Source organism: Carcharodon carcharias, chromosome 5 (genome assembly GCF_017639515.1).
Source record: "Carcharodon carcharias isolate sCarCar2 chromosome 5, sCarCar2.pri, whole genome shotgun sequence".
In the NCBI taxonomy this organism is placed as follows: Eukaryota; Metazoa; Chordata; class Chondrichthyes; order Lamniformes; family Lamnidae; genus Carcharodon; species Carcharodon carcharias.
Window position 1 is genome coordinate 126,517,536 of NC_054471.1, and position 16,745 is coordinate 126,534,280.

General features: G+C 43.7%; 1 protein-coding gene across 1 annotated transcript in view; it reads right to left on the minus strand.

Annotated features, from left to right (window-relative positions):
• The window catches only part of nkain2 (sodium/potassium transporting ATPase interacting 2), a 418,979-nt gene extending 402,480 nt beyond the window's left edge, over positions 1–16,499 (minus strand). The window contains exons 1-2 of the mRNA XM_041187394.1: positions 16,494–16,499; positions 15,611–15,748 (exon numbers count right to left, since the gene is read on the minus strand). Of these exons, the coding sequence (XP_041043328.1) occupies positions 15,611–15,748; positions 16,494–16,499 (144 nt within the window). The remainder of the gene's footprint in view (positions 1–15,610; positions 15,749–16,493) is intronic.
• Positions 16,500–16,745: the final 246 nt, after the last annotated feature.

Here is a 16,745-nt window from a genome sequence, read left to right on the forward strand (position 1 = left end):
ACATACATGATCTACAGTTTGCTGTTGACTGCAGTGTCATTGCCCACTCTGTACCAGATGCAAGCCACTCTCAATCTCTTCAATTTTGCATACAAGAGACTCGGCCTGTCCTTGAATGTTGCCAACACAAAACTCATATCAAACCACACCTGGTCAGCCAAATACCCACCCTCCATATATCTTGAAGGGGAGACTCTGAAATACATTGAGCACATATCCCATAAGTTGGCAGCTGCCTCTCTCAAAGGTCATCATTGGCGTGGAGATCCAACAGCACACCAGCTGCACCAGCACAGTCTTCTATGAACTACAGCAATGTGTGTTTGACAACAAAGACCTCCACAAGTCAACAAAAGTGTACAGAGCAGCTGTCATAACCACACCCCTGCACTGTAGTGAGATCTGGACTGTGTATCAGCAACACATAAGAGCATGAGAGAAACTCCAACATCAATGTCTCTGCTGCATCCCCTGGATTCAATGGGAGGACCATCAAATAAATGTTAGTGCCCTTCTTGAAGCCAGCTCCACAAGCATTCAAGCAAAACTCCTGTAAAATAAACTACAACGGGCTGGATGTTCTATCCCAGTGGCCGAATATAATCTCCTCTACCAGTTCCTATTTTCTCAACTCTCAAATGGCCAGTGTTTCAGGGTAGGACAAAGAAAACACTTCAAAAACATTCAAAGGACTGAAAAGAGCTTGCTACCAATTGTTCAAAATGGTGACAACTTGTCCATCAAGTTGCATTATGCTTTGAGTTCAAATGCCTTAATAATGAGACAGAAAAGGAAGCAAATCCTACACTCCGAAGCTCGCTACCTTGTGGAACGTCCTGCCCCATGTGCTCAAATATCTGCGGGTCGAAAATTGGCTTGTTCAGTCACATGAAGACCCATGCAGAAACTCATGGCCCTGTAAATGTGATCCACGAACTGAGGGACAGCCAGCGAAATGAAATCTACCATGAAAGAATCATGGAATTACAGGAGTATATAAGTGAATCCTGAACTAACTTTCTGAACTTGTGCTGTTTATAGAGGAAGGGCAAAGCTTTGAAGGAAAAATTTGTTTGTGTAGCAATGCTTCTATTGACCATTGACATCATTGAAGAAAGCTGCACGAGTAGTGGCTTTTGGCATTGCCTGCCCTAGGGAATCTGCATAACTCTGCGTAGAGCTGCCAGAAGCATTGCTATGCAAACAAATTTCTTCCTCTTGAAGTCTCAGCATACGTGGTACTTATTAGAATAAATTGTACAAGGCTCTTTGGGCAGTGTGCAGCCTTATTGGTGATGGACATGAAATGTGACATGCAACATTTTACAACAGATGATTTTGAGGGGCAGAATAATGCTGCATTACAGGTAAGTATGAGATTTATTAAATCGGGTTGAATTTGCCTAATCATTCTAAATGCCTTGTTGCCACAACAAAACCAATGCATCCACTATCTCTGCAAACACCTTTTAAAAACCTTGGGGTGTAGGCTATCGGGGTCAGGGAATTTGTTGGCTTCATTCCTTTCTCCAATATTTTTCTTTACAAATATGAAATACTTGAAGTTCTTCACTGGTTCTGCCAGTACAGTTGCTGTCTGATCTGCTGTGTATTTCCAGCATTTTCTGTTTTTATACCATGTTTCAGTGGTATAAAAACCCATTATACCCATTTATTTCTATTTGTGCCATTTATTTATTTATCTTATTACAAATGCTTTGAGCATTCAGGTTTAGTGCCTTTAATTTTTAACATTTTTTCCTGATGTAGCCTTATTCGCTAATACTCTACTACTGTTATTAAACTCTCTTCCCTTCCTGATAATATTAACATCATTTTAGCCAAATTGCAACTCTGCTTTACAGTCTTTGATATTTCTCCTTATACTTATAAATTTACCCTTAACTGACCCTTCCCCCCTTTTATTTTTATATGCCACCCTAATTTGATTCGCCAGGTCACTGATTCCAGCTCAATTTAAGTGGAGTCCACCTCAACTACTGGTGCCAGCACCCCACGAATTGAAACCCCAGCTTTTAAGCTTGCATTTAAACCTCTAATCTGTTTGTCACTGTGCCACTTGGCACATGGTTCAGATATTAAACCAGAGATTATTACCTTTGTGGTACTGCACTTTAATTTGTATTCTAGCTCCTCAACCCCCATCAACAGAATTTCATTCCTAATTCTACTTATGTCATCGGTTCCTACATGGATCATAACATCTGGATTTTCCCCCTCTTCCAAATCTTTCTCCACCCTCAAGGAGATGTTCTTAAACCTAGCACCTGACAGGCAACATATCCTTTGGGACTTCAGGTTGTGGCTGCAGAAAACAATATTTATTCCCCACCATCACCACATGGTGATTTTACCTCTAGGTTCAGAGATCTGGAATTATATTTGACACAACCTCACACCAAATCGAACACATATTAAGAATTTTAAACAAAAAAAGTTTCAATTAAATCACACAGTTATTCTTCAGCTTGTTAATCTGAGATGACTGTAGATAGCTGAAGTGATCTTTGACTGAAATCTTCCAGCTTGGTTCACTGGGAATCTTCCTGTCAATATATATCTTCTGTCTTCTGTCCTGTGTGGGTCTTTTCAGGAGTTTACAAACAGAATACTGTTTATGAAATAACTCGTACTACCTCATCTGGATGTGGATTGGTTAGTTGGGTGCATGATCGGCTGTAGGTTGGCTAATGTATTCCCAGGTTGTCTTCCGTTGGCTTAGCCAGGTAAGGTCTTCTTCTCATCCCATTGTGATTACCTGTCAGCTTTCAATCAGCCTCTGCTGATTTCAACTAGTTTTCTGTGATTAATAGTTCTATCCGATTCAACGACATCACTGCAATTAACAAGTATTGATGTACTTATCCAGTTTCCACATAACAAACACTGCTCTGAATGCACCAGTCCATTAAGCCTTGCCTTACACTCCTGCCTAAGGTGCCTCTAACACTCTGTAAGATGCACCGTTATGTTTTCCATACACACATAAGCAATGTCTTAATGTTTACCAGACTCAAGGTTTGTGCAGACCTGGGCCATTAACCTTTGCTTTAATAAAAACAGAAAATGCGAGAAAAACTCAGCAGTTCTGGCAGCATCTATGGAGAGAGAAACAGTTAACATTTTGAGTCCGTATGAATCTTCTTCAGAACTAGATCTCACACTTTCGTAATGGCAGCATGAACTCAAAGGGTTGCATTGCTCAGGGATCTCACACAATATTAGTGTGGGAGACATCAGCACTAACCATTTCATGGATACTTTCACATCACCAGAATCTCATCTATCATGCTGCACAAACTGCATCCTCAGCCTTTACTAGGGTGGGCTCAGCACACACAGCAGGCATTCTTGCTTCCCAACCTATCCTCCATCTCTTCTCATCACATTGCATCCATTTGTCTTCATGCAGGCCAAGCTCACCCACAACTGGAGGATGATATCCCAGATGGGAGGAGGGATGGCAGACATCAGGAGCTAATCACTTGGAGGAGGATGCTGCCTAGTTGGGAGGTGAAGACAAAGTTCACTCCTATGGGGAAGGCAAGATCGACCTCTCCCAGCAAACGACTCTCCCGGAAAACGAATACAGCTGAGTCCTCCACGACTTAATCACATGTGATTCCAAGAGTGTTCAGCCAATCCCAATCCCCTCTCTTTGTGACTCCATCACCTCCAGCCGTACATGCCGAGGAGGGTGCACCAGCCCCACAACATGAGACCCAAAGCAGGCCGGGGCCCTCCAGATCCCGGCCCTCTAGAGGATGCCTGCCAAAGTCATCAAAGACAACAGGGCTTAGCAGTCAGCAGGCTGCCTCTACCTCTGCTGCAGATGTTGTGGATACATCAAGACATAATGGTAGGGATGGAAAAATTAAGAAACTTTGACATCACACCTGGGTCATGGGTTATTCAATCACTCTATATATCATGCACCTTTGAAAATACATTTGTTGCTCATGAGAATGGTCTTGTCATTTGAATGTGCTGTGCAGATGCGTCTATATGTCCTCTTATTGCGAGGGTGAGCCATGCTCCCACTCAGTGATCACCTCCCTTTGTGAGCCTCACATACATGCAATGTGTAGCTGAGTCATGATAGTTACTCGACCTTGTGTTATGTCAAGGAGATGTGTAAACTCTTTACTGGAAATGTTTGCAAAATGCATTATCATCCTTACAAGACAACACGGAGTTAGGTGTTCTCAATGGCCTTGGAGAGTTGGCTGTAATTGTTTCTCAAAATGGGATGGCCGTCTTCATCGGTAGTGCCAAAGCATAAGGCCTGCAACCATGATGGTCTCTCCAACATGCGCACATCTCAGTGTCCACTAAAAATTTCTAATTAAAGTGGCAATGACTGCATCAAGTCTTTTGACACAGTGTTTGCACTTTCCAGTTTTCACTTCCCAGACTGTATGGATACAGGGTTCGCTGCCAACCTTACCAAAGATTAGGCCCTAGTAAATCATGAGGGTTGAAGTTGCAAGTCTGAATGCTGAACTTGGTCACAGTGTTACTGGTTGTAAAGGCCTTTCAGTGCACTGGCATGGCATTAAGGGACAGAGGGAATGTGGCTGTGTCCCATTGCCTGTACCTTACTTCTTCTGGAATCATGTGGCTATCAGTGTGGCACGGGCATGTTTTCCACATCATGCTTCTTTGATGGCATCTTCACATGGAAGCTGACCCTCAACTCCCTCTTCAGGTTCCTGTCCTTCCGAGTCTTCATTGTCCGAGGAGCTCTCAGCATCTTCCACGTCTCCCTCTGGGAAGGGATCCCCTCCTTTGAAGCACCAGGTTGAGAAGGGCACAACGGACCACGATGATGCAAGGCATCCTCTGTGGAGAGTACGAGTACTGCAGAGCCCCACCTGAATGATCCAAACATCAGAAGTGCATCTTCAGGATGCCAATGGTTTGCTCAATGATGGAGCAGGTTGACCTATGAGCTGCATTATATCTCTCCTCTGAGGCAATCTGAGGATGACGCACTGGTGTCATGAGCCATTGTTTGAGTGGGTACCCCTTATCCCCAAGCAGCCAGCCCTATAATCAGAGGCCTTACAAATATATGAGGCATTTAGGATTGATTCAGGATGTGAGTCAGGGGAACTCTTAGGATACCTGGCACAAACGTGCATGATGTGCTTTTGATGATTGCACACCAGTTGAACATTCAGGGAGTGGAACCCTTTCCTGTTAATAAACATCAGGGGCTGCTGCCATGGAGCTTTCAAAGCCATATGTGTGCATTCGATTGCACCCTGTAGTGCAGGGAAGCATGAGATAACTGCAAACCCCAGAAAGCTAGCAGGCTGGCTAGCTTCATTAAGTGTGAACTTCACATAATGATGAGCCTTACTGTAGAGGGCATCTGTTACCTTCTTGATACATTTACATGCTGAGGACTGAGATGCTGCATATTTCTCCTCTAGGTTCCTGAAATGATCCACAGGCCAAAAAACACTGAGCATGGTGGCGCCCTTCAACAACACTGGTAGGGGATGTCCTCCCAGTCCATGGGGCGTTAGATCCTCCCACAGAATGTGGCTGAAATGATCCACCACATCTCTTGACAAGTGCAGACGTTTGTGGCATTGTCTTTCGCTCATCTCCAGATAGGAAAGTCTTCTTCAGTAGCCCCTTGGTCATGCAAATTGCCTCTGTGGGATGGGTCTAACCTCCTCATCCTCTGGGTGTTGTTGGGGCTCCCCTGGAATGTGGACCTCAGGCTGCGCCTCCTCTCGAAGCTGGGCAAGGCGGGACCAGGCCCTTCTCCTTCTCAATCAGATCATTGCCATCAAGATGGCAGCATAGATCACTGGCTCCATTATTCAATCCTCCTTCTCCCTGTAGACTGGGATGCAACAGATTAACAAATACTGGGCAAATAGAAAGCCACTGTCATGCCCTAGGGCTGCATCTGTGCTACTAGCTTGTCACTGATACAGCCTTGCAGCTGAGGTGCAAACTCACAGATCTAGGTGACCAAGGTGCCAACCCTGATACTGGACATCTCAATCCCACAGAGGTTAGAAGAGGTTAGGACACATTCATGAAATGTGCCACCTTCCCAAAGGCATCCCTGTAATCTCTGATCTGGTTATTGATCAAGCTCAACTTCAGCAATGACTGGATGGCCTTTGGCACATTATCCATGCCAACTGGAGGAAGCACATTAGAGGCTTTCTTTGATGACCTGGCAGATATGCAGCAGCTGTGCTTCCTTAACAGTTGCCTGCATTTTCCCTTCTCACACTGTTAATGCTCAAATGGTGCAACAATGTTGTGAAGCCAGTGACTCCTGCAGTCTCTTGTTGAAGTGCACCAAAAGGCAGTGGCTCCAATGGACCTTCTCAAGGAAGTTTTCCTCTTTACTCTCAGCTCTGGCTCTATTTCAATGTTGTGACTCTAAGCAGTTTGAGGGTGCCCCCTGAAATAGCTCCTGAGTCCAGCCGTGGGCTCTTCCTACACTGACTCAGACCCGTCCCACGTAGCTTCTTTTCCAGTTTTGATTTTAAACTGCGTACCAACTTCGGGTTTTCACAATGGTGGTGCTGCATTTTTACTTTGAGACCAGCTTCGGCCCTTCCCCTGTCAGTGTTCAGCTCCCTCTAATCTTCATGGAACTTCACAATGAGCAGATAGAGCACCCTCCAGTTATTCTCCAACTGCCCCCAGTAACCCTGGATCCCATTTTCACTGTGGTGGACATTCCAGCCCTCCCCCCTAACCCATCACTGTTAATGTCCTCATGCCCCATGTGGACCTCACCCCTCCCCATCTATGTGCATGGTCTCATACAAAGGGGAAACTCCTCCAAGAGAGCTTCAAATAACCCCCTACCTTTATTACATTTTCCCAGTTTACAGGCTGCAGATGCTTCCCCTAATCATGTCCATCCCATCTGCAGCCCAGTACCAAGCCAGACTATCCCATCACCACCTACTGTAAGACCTTGAACACACCCTGGACACTAAGCTGTGCCTTATCCCAACTGAACACACCGGCCTTGACCCTCCCTGGCGTGAGACTACGACGTATGTGCCATACATAGCCCTCTAGCATGGCCCATAAAGCCCTAGTACTGCCTTTGATCCCTCATCCTGACCATGAGGTGCAGAAAGCCCCAGAACTGCCTTTAATCTCTCACTCTGACCTTTTGGCCCCAGATCAGGGATGACCTTTTGGCCCCAGATCAGGGGCTATGAGTGTCTTTCAATGAGCTTTCCAGTTCCTTCATGACTGATCACAACACAGTCTCCCTTCTCCATGCCTTTCCATGACTCTCTGAGCAACCCATCACTCTTGTGCCGCACTAACACAACACCCCCTCCCCACTCCTATTCCAGAGTCAGCATGCAGCTCCTCCCATTCATACAGTTTGATTCCCATTCCCCCCCACTTCTGTGTCTGTGTTCTAGTCTTCCATGTCAGGCTCCAGTTTCCTCACCCTTGGTCTCCCCTCTGCCTGCCATTGTCGTCCACCCCCCCTCACCCAACCCCACAATACCCCGTTCTCCCACTGTCTGCATCATCCTTCCCCCCTCAACCCCACCATAGCCCATTGACCCCTATGTCTCCATCATCCTTCCCCCCGCCTCTCCTACCCCACCATAGCCCAGAGATCACCCCCCACCCAGCCCCCACCAACTTCTTTGTCATCCTTCCCCCTCCTACCCCAAGTCGATCGCAATGTTGGTCTCTGTTTCAAAGTGCAGCCCTGCCTGAGACCCACAGCACATAGTGAATGCTGTCTTCCCAACGTACAGATGCACTTACTGTGAGCAGGCCAACCCAACATCCCCACCAGTAAGGTATCTCACTGACATTGCTGAGAAACTGGAGCTGCATTGTTGCAGGTAGGCTTTGAATGTTGTGCTCACCTCAAAATCATGAGCGAAGTAAGGGCAGATAGCTGCACGGCAGTTCTACCTGAATATGATTTAGACTGGTCTAATTTCCCACTGGCTTGGCTTGTCATTGGGGTGGAGGAGAAAACATGATTTCGGCGAGCAGTGTTTTTATTGAGTATTCATGATATGGTAATGCATACAAATAGCATTCCCAACATGGATCAGCAGGAAACCCCACCTGCCATCAGCTCACCGTGAAAGTGGTGAAGGGAAAATTCCAAACTGATTTCCTGCCAGCGGGATTCCGACTTTGGCATCTCTCCAAATTTTCCACTCCCACCCGCCATGAAACCCACTGGTCCACAGGACCGGTCAATTCTGCCCATGGCTCTGCTGATTTGTCCAATCATATAATTCAAACTCCAATTATTTCCAAACTTTGAGCTTTTTTAATACAACCCAGGCGACTGAACAACAATCTTCACCTCAAAAGTCCCAAAATCCAATCAAACACTGTCAAACAGGAAACAAAACTCAAAACTGCCCCCTCCTATATATGTGGATTTTATATCTGGAATTAAGATGCCCCAATATTCATCATACTAACTAGAATTTCACTTTGGCCTTGATACTAATTCACATTAACGCTCATTAATTTAGGCCAACACTAATTAACTAAATACAGAACACAAAAGATGTTTTAAACAAGAAAAAATATGTCATTTCCTGTTCTTTCTTCAGGCACCTTTAAGAAAAGGCTCTAATAAAACTAAAGTAAAGTTAATTCTCACGGTTAAACAAAAAAGAGTCAACATTCTCACTTCAGAAAAAGGAGTTAAAAGAGAGCAAAGCTTCCCCAGCTTGTAAAATTCAAGCATTCACACCCACACAGGTAAATGTCAAAGAGTCAACACTGCAACCTTGCAGTCCTTTAGCGATAAAAAAACAGAATTTTTTCCCCATTTCTCCTATTTCCATCATAAATTAATTTATCCTTTTCCTTACTTAAACCAATTTCAATTGCCGATGCTATCTGCATTTTCCCTTTCTGTGTTGATTCAAAATCTTAACACTCCATCCATATCCTCACTCAAACCCATTGGGCAGAATTTTCTGCCTGTTGGACGGGCGGATCCGACCCAATCTCCGGTGGGCGGGGAGCCGATCCCTACCGGAGAAGCGGGCCTTGCTGCCATTTTATGTGGGCGGGCCAATTGAGGCCCATCCAGTGTGACGTCATGGTGGGAAGCGCTATGCTTCTAGTATTTCACCAAGAAGATTATGCCAACCCCTTCTTGAGAGGCATTAAGATGAATTTCTTCATCCTGAATCCATACTCTGCTAGCTGCTTTTACATCCAAATTTTGAGTGCACATTCTTAGATTAAGATGGACACATTTAATAATCAATTTAAACACTTTCATATTTCTGCACACCTTAGTAATATGAACTCCTATAATGAGTTATAAACACACTAAGTGCCAAATGTACTAAACCCAGATCTCGAGCTCCAGGAAAAGAAAAAGTAGAATTTGGACTACTTTAAAATCTCACCTATAAAACAAATGCAAAAACTACAAACAATAAACTTAAAGCAACATCCAAGGCCATGCCACAAAGGGTTAAACAGCTTTTAGTTCAGTGTACAGAGCAGTGAAGCTGACACACACAAAAAATAGGCATTCAAACGATTGAATCACACCTTCCCAATCTCACATACTCACACAAACTGAGAGAAAAAACGACTTTCATTTGCAAATTAGGAAGCTAGCTCAAACACACGCCAGATATCTTTTCCTTTCATACCACATTTTAACTTTCGCTGTGGGTCTTTTTAAATTTTTCTTTATTCCTTTTAACCTGCTTCTAGTATTTCACCAAGAAGATTATGCCAACCTCTTCTTCAGAGGCATTAAGATTAATTTCTTCATCCTAAATCCATGCTCTGCTTGCTGCTTTTACATCTCCACTGTCTCAGCTGTTTCTACCTCTTGCTTCTGGCTACACTGCTTCCCTACAAGTTTCAACATCCCTACTCTTATTCAAACACTGATTCTCTAAATACTGTTTCTTAATACACCATTTTTTCTTTCACCTTTTGAAGTTTTCTTATTTCTCCTCCAGCTCTTTTAATAATCTACTCACATCTGTTTCTTGGTCTTTTGCCTTTGCCTTAAACCCCACAATTTCTTCCCTTAACCTTAACACACACCTCCGTTAGAGACATCTTGTCACACTTTATGACCACATGACGACACAGTCTACGGAATTAATCCATACCTAGCATCTATAATGACCTGTGTCCCCCCTCCCTGAGGGGCAACTTATTTAATGGCAAGTTATCAATTTGGGATTTGAGTGTGCCTTTATTCTGACTATGGTCATTGTTCAGGTACCACTCTGTAAAATTGGCAAATTATCTCCATCAAGCATGTACTTTTCTTGCCTCATGGTTACCATCATTCTGGCCTCTCTAGCACCCAGAGGACATGCAGCAGAGCACAGTGCCCTCCAAACTGGGCTCTGGCATCGGGCGCCACTTTCCCAGTCATATCAATCAAAGAGTATCCCTAGCCATACTCATTTCTTGTTTCAATTCACGTGTTTGGACCTGGCATTGTCGATGACTCACAGTGATCATTTCATAATACCCTGAAGGCAGCATTTACACCTTCCAACCCTTTTTCGTCCCTCTCTATTCTCTCCTCATTACACCTACACTCCCATTTTAACTCCTCGCACTTTTTGCTTACACTTAGTCAACAGCTCAGTGCACTAGTGCTTTTCAGCATTACACCAGACCTTCTCCCATTCCTCCTGGAGTTTACTCATGAACAGGTTTCCTGTGGGTCCTTTATCACTGGTTTTCCCTTGTAACTCCGCTTTTTCTAATTCTAACTGTCTTATTAGCTCCTCTTGTCTCTGGACTTGTATCTGATAAGCCAGAAGCCATATGGCTTTTATTAATCGTTGCTTAGCTAGAGAACCTTCCATCTATTTGCCAGCCTTTTCCACTGGATCCTCACTGTGTTTATCTCCTTAACCAAAGGTTCTAACACCTTAATTTATTTTAGTGATATATCTAGTCACTAACTCTTCCGTACTTTTATTGTATTTAGCCATTATTTAGCCAATTACTCAGTCTCTTACTGGCTTGCAAAAATTGAAGATAATTTTACCTCTTTCTTAATTTCAGAGACCTAGAAGTAGAATTGACACAATCTTATGCCAAATCCAACACATTTATTGAGAATTTTAAACAAAGCCTTTTCAATTAAATCATCAGTTACCCCTCAACTGGTCAACCTGAGATGACTTAGGAGTGATCTTTGACCAAGATCTTTCTGCTTAGTTCACCGGAATGCTTCCTGTTGATAAGTGTCTTCCGCCTTCTTTCTTGAATACTGCTACGTGGGACTTTTCAGGGGCTTACATACAGAATATAGTTTATGAAAGAGTTCATACAGAATCCTCTTCTGGATGCGGATTGGTTAGTTGGGTGCATGATTGGCTACTGATTGGTTAGAGTATTTCCAAGTGATCTTTCATTTGCTTAGCCATTTAAGGACTTCTACTTCCTATCCCACTGTGATTACCTGCCTGGTTTCGATCAGCCTCCACTGAGTTTCTTTCTCTTTCTCTCAAGTGCTAAGGAACGCAAGCTCCAACAACTCATCGACACCAAAACCCATCTAGGACCCTCCACCCCTGCCTGTCCCTCCGTCCCCACCCCATCTTCCAATCCCAGCCCCAGCCGTGTATTCACTATACCCCCTGACCTTCCCCTCTCCGATGCTGAACGTTCAGTGCTCAGCAAAGGACTTAGTTTCATACCCTTACGCCCTCACCTCAATGAATTTCGCTCGGCACGATGCTGAACTCTTCTTCCGCCGTCTTCGTCTCAGGGCTCATTTCTTTGGGCAGGAGTCCTCTCCCCATTCAATGGATCCTTTCACCCACCTCCAATATTCTCCCTCCATCTGGACCCCTCCCTCTGGATTCTTACCTTCTCTTGATCTTTTCATTGAGAACTGTCAGCGCGACATTAGTCGTCTCAATTTCTCTGCTCCTCTCACCCATTCTAATCTCTCTCTCTCTGAACTTACTGCACTCCATTCTCTCAGGTCCAACCCTGACATTGTCATCAAACCCGCTGACAAGGGTGGTGCTGTTGTTGTCTAGCGCACTGACCTCTACCTCGCGGAGGCTGAGCGTCAACTCGCAGACACTTCCTCCTACCTCTCCCTGTACCATGACCCCACCACTGAACATCAAGCCATTGTTTCCAGGACTGTCACTGACCTCATCTCCTCTGGGGATCTTCCTCCCACAGCTTCCAACCTGATAGTTGCCCAACCTCGGATGGCCCGCTTCTACCTCCTACCCAAAATCCACAAACAGAACTGTCCCAGGAGACCGAACCTGTCAGCTTGCTCCTGCCCCACAGAACTCATATCTCATTATCTTGACTCCCTTCGCTCTCCCCTTGTCCAGTCCCTTCCCACCTACATCCGTGATTCCTGTGACACCTTACGTCACATCAACAATTTCCAGTTCCCTGGCCCCAACCGCTTCATCTTCACCATGGACGTACAATCCCTCTACATCTCCATCCCCCAGCAGGATGGTCTTAGTTTCTTCCATGAACAGAGGCCCGAACGATCCCCATCCACCACTACTCTCCTCCGTCTGGCTGAACTTGTTCTCACACTGAACAATTTCTCCTTCAACTCCTCTCACTTCCTCCAAATAAAAGGTGTGGCTACGGGTACCCGCATGGGCCCCAGCTATGCCTGTCTCTTTATGGGGTATGTGGAACATTCCTTGTTCCAGTCCTACTCCGGCCCCCTTCCTCAACTCTTTCTCCGGTACATCGATGATTACTTCGGTGCTGCTTCATGCTCTCGTCGGGACTTGGAAAAATTTATTAATTTTGCTTCTAATCTCCACCCCTCCATCATTTTCACGTGGTCCATCTCTGACACTTCCCTTCCCTTACCTCTCTGTCTCAATCTCTGGTGATAGACTGTCCACCAATATCCATTACAAACCTACCGACTCCCACAGCTACCTCGACTACAGCTCCTCTCACACTCCGCTTCCTGTAAGGACTCCATCCCATTCTCTCAGTTCCTTCGCCTCCGTTGCATCTGTTCCGATGATGCTACCTTCAAAAACAGTTCCTCTGACATGTCCTCCTTCTTCCTTAACCGAGGTTTTCCACCCAGGGTCGTTGACAGGGCCCTCAACCGTGTCCGGCCCATCTCCCGCGCATCCGCCCTCACGCCTTCTCCTCCCTCCCAGAAACATGATAGGGTCCCCCTTATCCTCACTTATCACCCCACCAGCCTCCGCATTCAAAGGATCATCCTCCGCCATTTTCGCCAACTCCAGCATGATGCCACCACCAAACACATCTTCCCTTCACCCCCCCTGTCGGCATTCCGTAGGGATCGTTCCCTCCGGGACACCCTGGTCCACTCCTCCATCACCCCCTACTCCTCAACCCCCTCCTATGGCACCACCCCATGCCCACGCAAAAGATGTAACACCTGCCTCTTCACTTCCTCTCTCCTCACCGTCCAAGGGCCCAAACACTCCTTTCAAGTGAAGCAGCTTTTCACTTGCATTTCCCCCAACTTAGTCTACTGCATTTGTTGCTCCCAATGTGGTCTCCTCTACATTGGAGAGACCAAATGTAAACTGGGCGACCGCTTTGCAGAGCACCTGCGGTCTGTCTGCAAGAATGACCAAAACCTCCCTGTCGCTTGCCATTTTAACACTCCACCCTTCTCTCTTGCCCACATGTCTGTCCTTGGCTTGCTGCATTGTTCCAGTGAAGCCCAACGCAAACTGGAGGAACAACACCTCATCTTCCGACTAGGCACTTTACAGCCTTCCGGACTGAATATTGAATTCAACAACTTTAGGTCTTGAGCTCCCTCCTCCATCCCCACCCCCTTTCTGTTTCTTCCCCCTTCCTTTTGTTTTTTTCCAATAAATTATATAGATTTTTCTTTTCCCACCTATTTCCATTAATTTAAAAAATTTTTAAATCTTTTATGCTCCCCCCACCCCCACTAGAGCTATACCTTGAGTGCCCTACCATCCATTCTTAATTAGCACATTCGTTTAGATAATATCACCAACTTCAACACCTATGTGTTCTTTTGATGATCTGCTTCTATCACTGCTTGTTTGTCCCTACAACTACACCACCCCCCTCCACTTCTCTCCCCCAACCCAAACCACACCACCCCCCCACACACCTTAAACCAGCTTATATTTCACCGCTTCCTTGGATTCACCTAGTTCTGTTGAAGGGTCATGAGGACTCGAAACGTCAACTCTTTTCTTCTCCGGTGATGCTGCCAGACCTGCTGAGTTTTTCCAGGTAATTCTGTTTTTGTTTTGGATTTCCAGCATCCGCAGTTCTTTTGTTTTTATCCACTGAGTCTAGTGATTTTGCTGTGATTAACAATTCTATTCAATTCAAATTGTTCTATTCAACAGTATCTATTCAACTACAATTAACAAGCATTGTTGTAATTAGCAAGTATTGCTCTGATCTGGTGTTTCACATAACAAACACTCATAGCCAGACCATTAACCCTTACCTTACAACTAGTTTAAATTGTTAATTTATTAATGTATTAGTTTCAGGTTCCTAATTTTAAATACATATTGCCAAAAGCATATACAAACATACTACAAGTGTTAAAGGTAAAATGGAGCACCTTCTTTCCTCTCTGCACTGAATTTCCACTCCCAAAAAATTCTCAACTTCCCACTCTGTTTTCAATACATTCAATTCACATTGTTATCTGTGTTCTTGTGTAGATAAACATTAGTACTCACAAATTAAAGAGATTCAACAATCACAATCACACAGGGCATATTATAAATGAAGCAAAGCAAAAATTCACTTTTCAGGGAGTCATACAAGAAATCTAGGATACAAGTTTTGCTTCAGCACCCCCAATACGCACCAGAAGCACATATCAAAGAACTGCACAAAAGCCAATCGATATTGGAATTGTTTAATTTTGCAATGTGTGTAGAAAAGTAGAAATATTCATCCTTCCTACTTTTGTATGATCAACTTGTTCTGTTCTTGCTTACGACATTGGTAAACAGAGTAATCAACGATAAATGAGCTATAGTTTATCTTTTACCTATTCAAAGTGTCTGTGGTAACTTTTACTTTAGTTTTGACATGGAAAACATTAATGCAGCTGTTACTTCCCATTCAGTAATGCTAAACATTATGCACCTCAGTGTTTTGACCACTTAATTATAGGAATTTTGCAATTGCAGCATCTATGCACGCATTATAAATCACATGCATCACAACTCAACAATGTAAAAGTTTACTGTAATGTTTAGGCTATCAATTTAAAATAATGGTGCATAGCTACAGAAAATATTACAGTCTGTGAAAATAACTGATCCTTTACATCAAATTAATCCTTTATATCAAATCAAATAAGGTCCTTATATCAAATTAAAATGGTGGAAAATTATACCAGTATTTAATATGTTTCAAATGATTAACTTGAAGACCAAGTAAGACAAAATGATTTGTGATCTTCTCTGTTTAATTTTCCAGTTTAGTTACCTCTTTAAAAAGCATGAAAAATTAACATCTTTTTCCTGACAGCTTCACTGCCCTCTTTATCTCTTTACTCAGGCAATAACACAGTTTTTAAAGCTTCAAGTATTCTACTCACCCTGATGATGTACCGTTGTCTGAACTGAATAGTCCCAAAAAGGCCAAAAATCACTGTGACAATGTGCAAAAAATTGGCCAGGATAGGCGCCCATTGGTAGCCAAGGAAATCAAAGATTTGTCTCTCCAAAGAACATATCTGTTCAAAAAACAAATCAGAAGAACATCATGAATATGATAACACTGCAGAGGACTCTCAACAACTGACTTTGTGCTATTCAGAAACAGCATCATGTGCATTTTTGCTTTAATCCCTAGTTTTCAATAGATGCTTCAAGAAGAAAATACACTATTTTGAGTACATCAGTCATACCAAAAACAAATATTTCACTTGGGAATCTGAAAATTCTTATTTTTGGATCATAATTGAAAATGCCTTTCAACTTTAAATATTATTAAAAAGTTAATAAATATAATACCTAACAAAAATTAGTAATATTAATAACTTGAATGATGTGGCAGTGATGTGGCAAATTTGCTGATGATACAAAGCTACTGTAAGTGGGAAAGCAAGTTATGAGGAGGGCACAAAGAATCTCCAATCTATAGATAGGTTCAGTGAGTGGGCAAACATTTGGCAGATAAAATATATTGTGTGAAAATGTGAGGTTATCCACTTTGGTAGGGAGAATATAAAATAAAATATTACATAAATGGAGAGCTGCAGTGCAGAGGTATCCGGATGCCCTTGTATATTAATTCCAAAAAACTGGTATTCAGGTACAGCAAGTAATTAGGAAGGCAAATAGAGTGCTTCTCTTTGGTGCAAGGGGAATGCAGTATAAAAGTAGGGAAGTCTTGGTCCAGCTGCGCAGGAGATTGGTGAGTTCATACCTAGAGTATTGCATTCGGTTTTGGTTTCCTTTGTTGAAAGAGGGATATACTTGCATTGGAGCCAATTCAGAGAAGGTTCACTAGGTTGATTCCTGGGAAGTCTTATGAGGAAAGATTGAATAGTTTGGGCTTATATTCATTGGCGTTTGGAAAAATGAAAGATGATTTTATCGAAACATAAACGTTTCTGAAGGGGCTTAATAGAGTAGATGCTGAGAGGATGTTTTCCCTCGTGGGGAATCTGGAACTAAGGGCCACTAATCTTTGGAATTCTTCACCCCAGAGAGCACAGAAGGCTGGAT